Source organism: Hyperoodon ampullatus (assembly GCF_949752795.1).
Source record: "Hyperoodon ampullatus genome assembly, chromosome: 2".
Classification (NCBI taxonomy): domain Eukaryota; kingdom Metazoa; phylum Chordata; class Mammalia; order Artiodactyla; family Ziphiidae; genus Hyperoodon; species Hyperoodon ampullatus.
The window spans coordinates 99,303,464-99,318,289 of record NC_136915.1 but is presented as its reverse complement, the minus strand read 5'-3'; the positions used below and the strand labels follow the sequence as shown (position 1 = coordinate 99,318,289).

Here is a 14,826-nt window from a genome sequence, read left to right as displayed (position 1 = left end):
AACCTGTCAGCAAGAAATAGCTTATCACTAATAGTTTTATAAACAATATTATCAGCTCAATGACATCTTTAATTTTTACCCATATAATAAATGTTGAAATAACATTTCAGAAAATTATGCATCTTGAAAACTTTGTTTCAACCATCACTTTATTGTAAGATGGTTGAATTAATTCAAATTTAAACTCTAACTTGACAATTTTTAGTCAGGTACCAAACTTTATTCAAAGCAAACTGCTTATTCAAAAGTGATCATGAAACAACTCAAAATGCACACCAAGAAGGATGAGAGAAACATCTTACTGGCCAATAGATTGTTTTAATTCTCTCATTATATGAAATTCAAACTTTTCATTTTTAGGAAAGGGAAACTAACTTCAGCAGAGAGCAATACAGAAAGATTCTGTCACATAGACTAGTTTCCATTTAGTCAGTCAACTGTTTCTAGCTGTCTCAATTGGGACAGATGCATTTACAGAGCTGGCTGTGCTTGAGCCTTCTTTGCGAGCAGCTTTAGATCTGCAATGCACTTGGCAATTGTCTCCTTCTCCTGTGATAAGGAAAGAGAAAGCTGGTTAGAACTTTTCAAATCATGGAAGGGTATAAACACTGTAATTCTAAAGGATACCTCCTATAAGAAGTTCCTCGGAATCTCAAGATGGATTACTGGTTTAATATGATAGACTACAAAAAATTATTTAATTATTTAACATGGGGGAGATGTAAAATTTATTTTAAGCAAATGCAGGCAATTTAAAGTCCCCTGGCTCATAGCTTTCATGAGTGAAACCTGTTTAGAGGTTGAAGCTAGATACTCCTGTAACCATGTGCCACTGATGTTAGGTTTTACAGCTAACAGCTGCTTGAAAAAGACCAACCTAACAAACATTAGTAATAGAGAAATGTTAAGAAAGAATAAAAATAACTTTTAGTCTCTTTTGTATACTTTTGTCTTTTCAAGTTTCTTAAATAAATATATCACTTTTATGTAAAAGACAGTTTATTTTAAAAAACCCAAGGCATTAAATGTTGACAGACTCTGTTTTTCTAGTCCTGCGTGGTTATGCAGAAAATGATCAGAAATGCCTAAGTATACTATAAATCTAGGAAAGAAGAAATAAAGTCAAAAGTAAATAAAGAACATAAAATTTAAAAAGGAAATCACATTTAGGTAAAAAATAGAAAACATTTCTGTTCAAGACCAATGAATTAAGTGGCTGGGAAGAGGAAATGGCATGGAATGGATATCATGGAATTATTCAGAAAATGGAAGAGGCTCAGAAGTAGACTTGTCCAGCCTCTGTTTTACAGAGAAATGAAATATGTTGCTTAATATTTCCCAAATGTCAGAACTTGAACATATGTCTGTTCATCGAGTGTTCTCAACCATCTTTCCACTCTTTTTGATCCATGAGGTGAGAGACCCTTTGGAAGCCAAAGTTTGAGGAGGGAGGCAACCTACCAAGGCAGTTGTACAGCATCTTCCAGGTTACCACTAACCAGAAAAGTGAACCAGGACCACCCCAATGTCTCTAGGCTAAAGACTCCTTTCCAGCTATTTTTATACTGTCAGAGATATCAATACAACTCCAGAAGCTTCAAAACATCATGTACCTGCTGCACAGAGATGCTCTGTACCACGTTCTTCTCCACCCAGTTTATCATGTGCTCTTGTTCCTTTTGACGCATCATATTCTGCACAGAGATGTGATAGTCCAGGCGATTCTTTACCTCCTTGTATACTCTATGCAGCCGTTCCCGGTAAGTAACTTCCAAGGCCATGGCAATGTTATTCTGAAGCAAAATTAAGAAGTGACGAAAACTGTTTGCACAGTTAAAGGATCACTTCCATTCTGAGGATTCTGCCCATTAGAATACCCATCATTACCTGTATTTTATGCAAAATTCATTTGTTTAATATGAATAGGTAACACATGCATGTGGTAGAAAAATTCTAACAGCATATAGTAAAAATATATTTAAAAGTATATGCAGTAAAAAATAAGTCTCCTGCAGCCCCTCCATAGGCTACCATCTTCCTCTATTTCTTGTATTCTCTCCCAGAAATATTTAATAAACAAAACATAGGTATATGTACACACATGAACATCACTTTTACTGATTATGACACAAAGACCCACCTTAATTTTAAAAGTTACATTGGATTCTACTATTTTGGTATCTCATAATCCATAATTTATTTAAGCTCTATTAATAGATTAGGTTGCTTCCAATTCTTTAACAAATAATGCTGCTGTGTATATTGTATGTGTCTTTGCACTTATGTGTGAATACTTGCTGGGTCAAATAATAGCTAATAACTGTTGGAGTACCTACTATGTTCTAAACACCGTGTGTCAATTCAGTTAAATCTTAAAATCACACCATGGGATAGTTACTATTATTATATTCATTTTACAGTGAGGAAGAAACTGAGGCAGAGCTAAGGAATTTGTCCAAGGTTATAGAGCAAAGGAACTGTGAAGCCAAGACCTGACTACAAGGAGTCAGGCTACAAAGCCCAGGCTCTTGAAGATCCATTTTAACTTGTGATTAACACTGTCCAATTCCACAGAAAAGTTGTACTGCTTCATACTGTCACCAGCAACACAAATGCTTGTTACTCTAAACCCTGACCAATGGTGTTTATAAAACATTTTACTCTCGACTATTCTGATAAGCAGAAAAAAATAACAATTTTAATTGTCATTATCTAAGGAGAAAATTTACATATTTAGAAGCCATTTACATTTACTTACATCTTTATAAATTGTTCATGTCCTACACCTAGTTTTCTACTGGGATGTTGGTCTATCCTAAGGTAACTACCCTTTTGTGTCACATGGAATGCATGTATTCTTCCTAGTTTGTCTCTTAACTTTGTTTATGGTAACTTCTACATGTAAAACTTAAATTTTTAATGAGATCAACTTAATTTTTCCTCTTATAGTTCCTGGATTTTTAAAAATTGAAGTATAACTGACATACAATATTACATTAATTTCAGGTATACAAACACAATGATTTGGTATTTGTATATATTGTGAAATGATCACCACAATGGGTCTAGTTAACATACGTCACCACACAAGTTTCTGCATTTTGTTGTCTTTATTAGAAAGGCTTTGCCATTCCAAGGGTATTGTTTTTCATGTTCTCTTTTTCTACTTTTATGGTTTCATTTCTTAAAGATCTTTAATTCATCTTAAATTTGTTTTGGTATAAGGCAAAAAGTAGGAAAACAACTCTGTATCTACAAAGATACCTGTCTGTCTTTCCCCTCTAGGATGAAAATACCACCGACCTAAACTACCCTATGCGTTTAGGTCTATCTCTAGACCCTCTCTCTCAAGTGCTGTGCCAATCTGACTTTCTATTCATGCAGTGTGCCAAGCTATTTATTTAAATTTCCTTTAAAATTTTGAGCTTTAATATTTAGTAGGACTGTTCATTACTTCTCTTTTTCAGAATACTCCTGAACATTTTTTACTTTTTCTAGTAATAATCAATTTGTTCAAGTCCCAACACCCCCTACCCGCAGTCTATTAGTATTTTCTTTCTAGGAATGTGTAAAATTTAGAGATTAAAGTAGGGAGAATTTGATATCCTTGTATTATTGAGTCTAGGTTCTTAGAACCTTATACCTCACAAGCATTTCACATTTTTCAAAGTAAAAAGACTGTACATTTCTAGTTAAGTTTACTCCTAGGTATCTCTTCCTAAATGGCTTACCTCTTTCTCGTATATTTTCTAACTGACTGATATTTGTATACAGAAGGCTACTGATTTTATTAGATATTAATTTTGTACCCAGATACCTTACTGAATTTGCTTATATATAATTTGCTTATATATTATATATATATATAATCAGGTAATCTATAAGTAAGGATAACTTTATGTTTTCTAATTTTTATACCTCTTATTTCTTTCTCTTCTCTAATATCAGCTACTACTGCCAGAATAACATTGAATTAGTAATGGTGACAGGTATATTGTTATCTTCTAGTCTGTAATGAGAATCCTTATAGGTCTGCCTGTTTTATATAAAGGCTTGAGATATTAATCTCAAGTAGGCCCTTAATACTTCTAGGTACATTTTTTTTTTTTTTTTTTAGTCCATTCACTCTCCTGTTCTTCTTTCTCCTGAAATCTCTAGTATACCTCCTTGACTTTCCTTTTCAACAAATGACCTACCTTCCTATTTCACTGAGAAAAAGGAAACAAAGAACTTCACAAACTTCTACCGCCATATAAACCAATCTACCTGGACCCATACTCACATACTTTGCCTTCCTTTCTTTAACTATGGCTGAACTGTCTCTGCTCTTGAAGCCAACCCTTCCACCCGTGTATTCTAAACTCTCTGGCCTACTGAAGGACATTGCTACAGCAAATTCCTCCCTACTCCCACGGCCCTTTCTTGCATCAATTTTTCTCTCTCTACTAACTTCTATCAGATGCTAACATGTAGTTATACTTTCCATCTTTTAAAAAATCTCTCTTGATTACTACATCCTACCTTCTGAGCTACTAATTTCTTTGCCCACCAGTACAGTAAAACTCCTTCACAATTTTAACAGTGATCTATACTCAGACTCCAATTTCTTTTCTTCCATTTTTTTGTCCTTCAACTTACTCAAATAGTCCTTACCAAGGTCACCAACCTCCATGTTGCTAAATCCTATGCCAAACTCTTAGACCCTTACTACTTGACCATAAGTAGGGCAACTACAAATTAAAATAATCCTTGTTTCCTCCAGTTATTTTCCTTTATGTTCCAGTCTTACAGCTGTGCCTCCTGTAAGCTCACGATTCCCTGATCTCCAGTCTGGAATTCTCCCCAGTGATTCCAGACTCACATATCTCATGGTCTACCTAACAACTCTATTTGGCTAACTACTGGCATTTCGAACCAATGCATACAAGATTGAAGGCTACTTTCAACAAGGCAATCAGAGTCGCCCTTCAAAACACGAGGGAGATCGCATCACTCCTCTGCCTAAAAGATTCAATGACTTTCTCTCTCATTCTGAGTACAAGTCAAAGTTCTCACAGAAGCCTGTAAGACTTTACATGATCTAGCGCTTGGCCACTCTCTGCCTTGCTTCCTTTTACCTTCCTCCTCACCCATTTCACTTCAGCTACAGTGGCTTCCTTACTTTTCTTTGTCTATACCAAGCAAGCTTCCAGGATTAGGGCCCTTGCAATTGTTCTTCCCTCTGCCTGGAATACTATTTCCTCAGAAATCCACACAGCCTGAACCATCACTTCGACAGGTCTCTGTTCAAATATCACATTAGAAGCCTTTCTAGCCTGCCCAATAAAAACAGTAACTCCCTCCTTCTAAAATCTCTTTTCCATTAACATAAGTTCATTATTCTATATGTACTTCATACCAGTTGACATTCACATCTGCTTAATTATTTTTCTCCTGTCCTTCTCTCAACCCCTGGCTAGGAGAGAGACCCCAGGAAGGCAGACTTTGTTTTGCTCTCTGCTGTATTCCCAGCACCTTGTCTTGACCAGTGTTCACACATAAAATATACCTATTAAATATTTCATAAATAAATAAAAATGTTAATGACTATCATTTGAATCTTATAAAAAAGCTACATCTTCAAAAGCCAGATTTTGTTTGTGCATACATAGTTTCTATGAGGCAGGAAGCATTTAGATTGTAACCTAAATCTGCACGGAAAGATATTTTAAAAATTTCTGAGGATTTCAAACATTTACGTGCTTAAGAATCTCTCAGGATCCTATTTAAAAAAATACAGACTCTTGGATAGCTCCTAACAGAGGTTCTAATCTCACAGGTCTTGGAATGGGTCCAAAAATTTGCATCAAAGATGGGGCTTCCCTGGTGGCGCAGTGGTTGAGAGTCCGCCTGCCGATGCAGGGGACACGGGTTCGTGCCCCGATCCAGGAAGATCCCACATGCCGCGGAGCGGCTGGGCCCGTGAGCCATGGCCGCTGAGCCTGCGCGTCCGGAGCCTGTGCTCCGAAACGGGAGAGGCCACAACGGTGAGAGGCCCGCGTACCACAAAAAAAAAAAAAAAAAAAAAAAGATGACTGATGCACATGGTACCGAGACTACACTAGGAAATACTGGCCCAGACCCTTAATATTTCAGATACTTATTTTACCTTAGCACCTCATTTTTCATTTCATAGGTGTTTCTATACATAAAATTTCAATATAAGCTCATCTCACTTTAAATACCAGGCATAAAGTACTGGGCTCAAAGTAAATAACAACAAAATGCTTGAACACGTTCCTAAAGTTGTTTTAGAAACTAAATATTTTAGAATCTAATTATGCTTTGATCATGGTAAAAAGCTCTCCTGCCATCTGAATCTGCTTTGTGAATTTGGAACGTAAGGTATCAGATTTTCTTAGAGCAAGTATGTTAAGTAAGACTTTCTTATAGCGAGCACGTATGAAATGCACAGCATGTATTTCACCTACTGTATTTTACAGTGAATGCCATTTTTTAATCTGCTATAACTTAATGAATTATTTTCCCTCTGTGTGGATTCAAAATGTGTCCTTTTATACTTTTTACTCTTTCTAGTTTTAGAGTAATAATTCTAGTTATTTTTCTACTTGAGAGGTCCACTGAATAGTTAATAGCTGTAACTGCTATTTAGACCCCCAAATATTCTCTTTTCTAAACAAAATATGCTCAACCTATCCAACTATTCCTCATAAGATTCTAATTTTTTGTGTTAAATGCACACAAATGAGTAACTTCACTTGCCTTAGAAAGTTCTGAAACCTACCCTCTGGACATCAAAAAGGTAATGGCGCTTTTGAACCAGTGCCTGCTGTGACTTCTCCAGATCAATTGCATCTTGGATTTGTTTGATGGAAGCCTGTTTCACTTCTTCCAGTTGGGCAATTTTTTCCTGCAATTATGATATTTACAACAAAGATCAGTGAAAGTACCAAGGGTAATAAAAAAGTTTCATTTTATGCTTCATCGAAGTCATACCCCTCATTTGTGAAAACACCCACACATAGGGAGAACTATACAAATCCTTAAAAAGAGTTGCCCAAAATCGCTATACAGTATCTTGTTGAATGAACAAAACTATGGAAAAGCTGGAGAAAGTTTGGTAGATTTTTAAAACTTGATCTCAAGTTAGTAATAACATTAACACTTATAATTGAAATCATTATAATTAGATTCATTTCTATATGCTCTGCCCCTATCATTCGTACCAAAAACATCACTTGATGGCTTTGACACGACTACTACGGTCTAAAATGGGAAATAAGGTTTATGGTTCTTACCTCATTGAGTTTATCAGCAAATTCCCCAATAGAGGCACCATATTTTTTAATTACATAGATAAGCACCCCTATTGTTGAAATGGCAGAGAAGGTCTCTGCAGTTATCACATATATTTCTTTGGAGAGTAAATATAAGATAAGCCCAGTTCCGAGCACGTAGGGTCCTAAAAGAAGAAAAAGTTATTTTATGATGGATATGCTATGTCTAAAAGGGGAAGACAGAGATACTTCCGCATTTAATTAGCTGAAGGCAAAGTTAATAATGATTTTAAATAATCAGATTCAAAGACGGAACACTAGATGAGAACCAGTATGGTAGGGTTGCAAGAACAAGGATCTGGACCCATGGAAATCTGACTCTGCAACTTATAAAACACTGAGCAATATAGATGATCTCTGAGCTTAGTTTCCTTAACTGTAATATGGGAATAGTCCCTTCTTCATAGGGTTGATGAAATTGAGAAATAATGTATATTAAGTATCTGGTACAATTGCTCAACAAACAGGAAGTATTTTATAAAGATGTCAGGTTACTTCCAGAAGTAATTTGTGCAGCAAAATATACTATTTATTGAGTGCGGACATCAGTCAGAATAAAATTTATCCACTCTTGCCTATTTACTGAATAGGAACCTGACACTGGAAATAAGCAAACAAAACAGATACAACTATGAAGCAGCATGTATGTAAAAGAACTAAATAACAGGATTCTCAATTCCTGTAGCATCTTATTATAATGCTTTAAATATAGCCATCTTTTTCTTTAACCAGGCCATGAATTCTGAAAGGACACAAACCATAAGGTACATTTCTTTAGGACTTTCCTCTATGCCTCATTAGATGCTAGGTAAGGTCAAAGCAGGTCTTTGGGGAAGCAGTTTACAATGTTTTTGAGCAATACAGGTACCAAAGGATGTTAGGATGTACTAGTAGAATAAAAGGGTTACATTCTCAAATACATTTTACCCAGTTTCCCATACAGAGTTTCACCAGTTCATTTTTTAAAAAATTTGCCTTCAATGTATAAATTTTAAATGTGAATTTATAAGAAAGGCCTATCAGGGCTTCCCTGATGGCGCAGTGGTTGAGAGTCTGCCTGCCGATGCTAGGGGACACGGGTTCGTGCCCCGGTCTGGGAAGATACCACATGCCACGGAGCGGCTGGGCCCGTGAGCCATGGCCGCTGAGCCTGCGCTCCGCAACCGGACAGGCCACAACAGTGAGAGGCCTGCGTACAGCAAAAAAAAAAAAAAAAAAGAAAGGCCTATCATATGTAGCATTTTTATCAGCTATGGAGGTCTGAGGAAATTAATGTTTCTTGCAATTTTAGTTACAGAAATGCTACCTCAGGCCACTCCCTGGATAGATTAAAAAAAAGAAACAACTTTGGTTTTCAATGTTTCATGGTCATAGCAATATTTGGGTACAGCAAGAGAGGCAGTGCACACAGTAGAAAGAACACTAAACTTAACTGCAGAACCTGTGTTTAAGTCCAACTCAGTCACTAAAGAGAGAATAAATCTCAGCAAATTCTCTGTTTTCTAGTTCTGGGTAATAAAAATGTCTTCATAGGGTTTCCCTGGTGGCACAGTGGTTGAGAATCCACCTGCCAATGCAGGGGACACTGGTTCGAGCCGTGGTCCAGGAAGATCCCACATGCCACGGAACAACTAAGCCCGTGCGCCACAACTACTGGGCTTGCGCTGTAGAGCCCGCGAGCCACAACTACTGAGCCTGTGTGCCTAGAGCCCGTGTTCCGCAACAAGAGAGGCCGCCGCAGTGAGAAGCGGGCGCACCGCAACAAGGAGTAGCCCCCACTCGCCACAACTAGAGAAAGCCTGCACGCAGTAACGAAGACCCAACGCAGTCAAAAATAAATAAATAAATAAATTAAAAAAAAAAGTCTTCATAGAACTGTTGTATGGATTAAATAAAGTGAAAGCATATCGTATTATAAAAATGTAAGGCTAATGGGGCTTCCCTGGTGGCATAGTGGTTGAGAGTCCGCCTGCTGATGCAGGGGACACGGGTTTGTGCCCCGATCCAGGAAGATCCCACATGCCGCGGAGCGGCTGGGCCCGTGAGCCATGGACGCTGAGCCTGCGCGTCCGGAGCCTGTGCTCTGCCAACGGGAGAGGCTACAACAGTGAGAGGCCCGCGTACCACAAAAAAAAAAAAAAAAAAAAAAAAGTAAGGCTTCAGTACAGTTTATGACTTTTTATTTATTTTAAATAAAATTATTTATTTATTTGGCTGTGTTGGGTCTTCGTTGCTGTGCGTGGGCTTTCTCTAGTTGCGGCACGCAGGCTTCTCACTGCAGTGGCTTCTCTTGTTGCAGAGCAGGGACTCTAGGTGCGTGGGCTTCAGTAGTTGTGGCTCGCAGGCTCAGTAGTTGTGGCGCATGGGCTTAGTTGCTCCGTGGCATGTGGGATCTTCCTGGACCAGGGCTCGAACCTGTGTCCCCTGCATTGGCAGGCGGATTCTTAACCACTGCGCCACCAGGGAAGTCCCTACGCCTTTTTAAAAGGAAAAAAAACCCTGATAAATATGGTCCAGCTCTTTTTTTCATAATTATACATACAACACAGTCTCTATCGCCTTACCTGGCTTTATTTTAATCCATAGCTCTTTCTATCATTACCTGAAAGTGTATTGTACACTCAATTTTGGTTTTTTTTGGCCGCTCTGTGCGGCTTGCAGGATCTTAGTTCCTTGACCAGGGATGGAAGCTGGGCCCCTGCAGTGAAAGCACCGAGTCCTAACCACTGGACCGCCAGGGAATTCCCCAGTTACTCATTTCCTTATTGTCTATCCTACAAAAGAATGTATGTTTCATGATGGCAGGCACTTTAGCTCACCACTGTATGCCTAGAACAGTGCCTAGCATAGAGCAGGCAGTCAATAAATTTGGTGTAACAAGAAATGGAGACAATGTTATAAAATCAAATTAAAATCCCAAATTTATTTCAAAGACAAGTTAAAGCAACCAAATCAATTCTTATATTGAATCACTTCTACACTTTAAAAACAGCTGACTTGATTTTTCTGGTACATGTGGAAGAGGTTAAGAGGCCACTAAAACGCTAGATTAACATAAACCATACCATCTAAACATACTATCAAACATTGGGCAAATGCTCACCTGTTACACCAGTTTTAGGATAAAGGAACTGGAAAAATTCCTCAGGGATCAGCCCAAAACGAACTTTTCCTCCATATTCAGGAAGAGGTGGTACAGGGGCAAGACTTGGCTGCCCTTTGTGAAAGATCCTTGTTGCCTGCAATACCCTACAGGTAGGAATTACACAAATTTAAAGCCTAATTCTTTAAAGAGAACACAATGTATGAACAACTGTAGAAAAGAATAGGGATGAGGACTGAGGCTGTTGTTTCCCACTGTCTTAATGGGAACAGAACAGACCAAGAACAGGAAGGTTAGGGTCCCATAATTAGCTGTGTGATAAGGGGAAACAACTTACTTAAAGCTGTATGTAACCTTCTACCCAATACTAGAATCCCTTCTGTTAAGTCTCATGGGTCATCTGTCTAGCACTTTATATGTCTATTACTAGCAATGAATTTTGTAAGAACATAGACTCTGCAGCCAGACTATCTGGGTTCAAATTTTAATTTATGCTTTTGTAGTCTCTGATTTCTCTAAAGTAAAGTAGCAACAAAGAATATGACCTTAGAGGGTTGCTGTGAGGATTCACTGAGTTAATAAATGTAAAGTATATAAAATGGTGCTTGGCATATGGTAAAGTTTTATGTAAGTGGTTAGCTATTACATGTCCACTGTGTTGTGAGCTCCCTGATGGCGAGAACTTTGACCTTTTTGAATATTCTCTGTATTGGGGTGCTAAATAACCACTAAGTGAAACATGCTTTTTCAGTGTTGGATAGCTCTAACTATGTTCATCCTTTGAATTGAACTGCTACATACATCCTTGAAACCTCTATCCATTGGTTCTAGTATTATTTTTCTATGTAAGATAACACTCATGTATCTGGGTTAAACATCTCAGTTCCTTCACAATCCTGACTGTCCACAAGAGCAAACTGGTTTACAAAAATGAAGTATACAGAACTGAACATAATACTGAACTGAAATATAGCTTGACTAATTCATTCATCCTACAAATATCAATACATATTGAGAACTTGCTATTGCCATTATTGGGCTTGAACCACTGTACTATTATCATGGATTTGCGAACTATTCTTGTCTTTAAAGCAGCCTAAGATTGCATCTGTAGCAGTTACAGCATACTGGTACATAGGATTCTGATGAAATAAAATCCTCTAGCCTTTTCATATCTGCTGTCGAGCTAAATCCCCTTCAAATTCTAAGTATGCTTTTGTCCCTCACCTCCCCTCTCTCTTATCTCCTTGCAATGTAGGAGTTTACATTATTTCATTGACTATTGTTCACTGCTTGCCTTTTGAACATTATTTCTGCTTCCCAATGTATTGAGTTACCTCACCAACTTTTGAAATCTGAGAATCATGCTCCAGATTCTTTCATTTTAATCAGGGTTTCTAAACCTCAGCACTAGTGACATTTTGAACTATTGACAACTCTTTGTTGTGGAAGGCTGTTCTGTGCACTTAATTAGGAGTATCCCTGTGGCCTTTGTACACCAGATGCCAGTAGCATCCCCCCTCCTACCCAGTGGTGACAACCAAAAATGTCTCCAGATGTTGCCACAAGTCCCTTGGAGGGCAAAACTGCCCCTCAGAACCACTGACTTAAATCATAGCACTAAGGAACTTGCTTTAGGGGAACACAAATCCTCTCCCTAACTGGCTGTTTCAGTTCAAGCCCTCATCTACTCCTGCCTAAACAAGTAAGTAACCCAAAATCTGTTCTCTTGGCTTCTCCTCAAATACCCCTTGAACCTAGCCCGCTCCCTGCTGCTTTGAAAGTTTTTAAAATGCAAATCTGACTTTAAAACTCTTCAACAGGCTCTCTCCTGCCCACAGAAAACAAACTACTTAATACAGCATACGTGATTCAGCACCTGTCAAATTTTATATCCTCATCTTCCTTCATTCTCCTACTCTCCAGCCATATGAAACTACTTACAGCTTTCAAATACCAAAAAACAAAACAAAACACCTCACAAAACACCTCATGCTGCTCCTTCTGCCTGGTATACCTTTCACTTAATGACTGCCAAGACGAACCAGCCTTCAGAACATCTTGAGTATATCCTTTATAAAGGCCTTCCGATCTTGGGTTGACAATTACTCACTCCACAAAACATTTACTGACTTTCTACTTATATTAGGCACCGAGAGTATAACAATAAGCAGACAAGTCCCAGCCTCTGACATTCTAGTGGGGGTTTGGGAAGTGTGAGTGTACAGGGCCATACACAATTTCAGACAGTTTAAGTTCCATGAAGAAAAATAGGTGAAGGAAGGGGCTAAGGAGCAATGGAGTGGGGGAAAGGCTTTTTTGGTAGATCAGATGACATTTGAGCCAATGACCTGGGGAAAAGAGAGAAGAGCAAGTACAAAGATCCTGAGGCAACAATAAGCTTGGCAGTTTTCAGAGGAATAGCAAGAAGGCCAGTAAGGCTAGAGAATGAGCTTAAAAGAGAATGTAAGAAGGTAAAATCAAGAGGTAGGATGGGGTCAACTCATGTTGAACTTTCTGTGTTATCGTGAGTTTGGATTTTATTTCAAGTGGGATGGGCAGCTCTAGAGGGTTTTGCAGGGGAAGGGTGGGGGGACTGACATAATCCCTGTGGCTAGTGTGAGGATGGCCTGTAATGGGACAAGAATATAGATTCAAGGAGACTAGTTAGGAGACAACTGCAATAGCCTAGGTGAAACGTGATGGTGGTTCACACTCCAGTAGTAGTGGTAGTGAAAGAAGTGGTCAGAGTCTGGATATCATCTGGAGAAAGAGCCTTACTGAGGTATTAGACATGAAATGTGAAAGAGAAATCAAGGATGTTCCTTGCATTTTGTATATGTATTTATTACATATATTACAATCATTTACTTGTCTATATGGAATCTTTCTTCTCTGAGAAGTTGGAAGCAGACAATTATAGCCTCACTTTATTGCTTATACAAAAATTACAGATAAACCAAAGCCACTTTTTCAAGCTACAGGATCGTTATCAAATTTTGCAAGATTTAGGACTAAGTCTGGAAGTAAAAAGAGAAATCCCAAAGAAAACTGACATGTTTTATGAAATATGAGTAACACCTTCTAATATTTACTAAGCACATACTATGTACCAAGCACTGTTTTTAGGGCTCCCAGGAATTAATTCCCTTAATTTTCACAATCCATAATGTACTACTCTATTTTGCAGAAGAGGGAATTAAGGTCCCACAGTAAGGTCCCACTTGTAAGTGGAGGAGCCCGGTGTACCCTCTTTCAGCTTTGGAATCCTCACTGTAAACTACTACTTTATAGCTGCCTCCTCTGGTAGACTGTGCGTGAGGTCCACGAAGGCAGGTACTTAACCTTACTCATTTTTTTTATGTTCGGTTATGTGGGTGGCAAGATAAATATTTACTGAAACGACGAATAACTTCTCTGACCTGACAGTAGAAGTTGGAATCTGGGAGACAGATTAAAAACAATATGCTTCATTGTTTTATTTAACAAAACTTGTCCTAGGGTATGCAATCTAGTAACCCCGACTAGGGATGCCACAGCTGTGCCTAGCTGAAGGTCACAAGGGAGAGGGGCGGGGCTTAGGGGACACCAAAACCAGTTTTTAGTTTAGTTAGAACACATTAGGTGACACAACGGTGTTCCAGGCAGTAACAGGAGCACACATGTTTGAATGAGACTTGAAGCGTTCTAAAATAACCTAAAGAAAGGTAATTACCGGCCTAAAGCTAAGAGCAGATTATCCAGAAGTGAAATAGGTGATCAAGCAAGGACAAAAGGGAGTATTACACCCCTTACACTTACCCTGGGCCGAGGAGGGCTGCGTTCTTCAGAGAGGGAGCTAGAAATACACAAGGCACAGGTTAGCAAGGTCACGGTGAAATCTGGTTTGCCCCTTCCTCGGTCCCCGCGGAGCCCAGTCACTAAGGCCATGCGTCCCCCATTCCTATCCCCCGAGACCCCACACTCTCCTTCTGAGCGGCACTAATCAACTCTCCACTCAGGCCCAAATCTCGCCGCGCCTTTCACCCCCTTTCCTCCCACCCGCTCCAAATAACCCTAGACGCGCTGGTTTGCAATCACTCTGCTAGCCCGGACCAGGGTCTGTACCTCTCACCTGCTGCGGTGGCGGCAGAAAGTACCACCCGGGACAGCATTGTCAGGTAGCGTCCACACAACAGTCTTCGTGCCCCAGTGACCGCTACAGGAGACTCCGTCAGGGGTAAAAACAAGATGGTCGCTCACAAGTCTCGCGAGAAGAGACCATCGTGCCCTTTTCATCAACTTCCGGTCGAATTTTTTTTTTTTTTTTTTTTTTTTTTAGGCGATAAGAAGCACAGAGCACTGAGAGCCCGCTGCAAGAGGTTGCTCATTGGAAAGCGGAGTGGA

General features: G+C 39.0%; 1 protein-coding gene across 1 annotated transcript; it reads right to left on the bottom strand.

Moving 5' to 3' along the window:
* Positions 1-205: 205 nt before the first annotated feature.
* Positions 206-14,650, bottom strand: ATP5PB (ATP synthase peripheral stalk-membrane subunit b). Its single transcript, XM_079724670.1, has 7 exons — positions 14,555-14,650; positions 14,242-14,278; positions 10,441-10,586; positions 7,299-7,462; positions 6,785-6,910; positions 1,614-1,793; positions 206-549 (listed from the first exon to the last, which is right to left on the bottom strand). The coding sequence occupies exons 1-7, from the start codon at positions 14,592-14,594 to the stop codon at positions 472-474; spliced, it is 771 nt and encodes a 256-aa protein (XP_079580796.1). The 5' UTR covers positions 14,595-14,650; the 3' UTR covers positions 206-471.
* Positions 14,651-14,826: the final 176 nt, after the last annotated feature.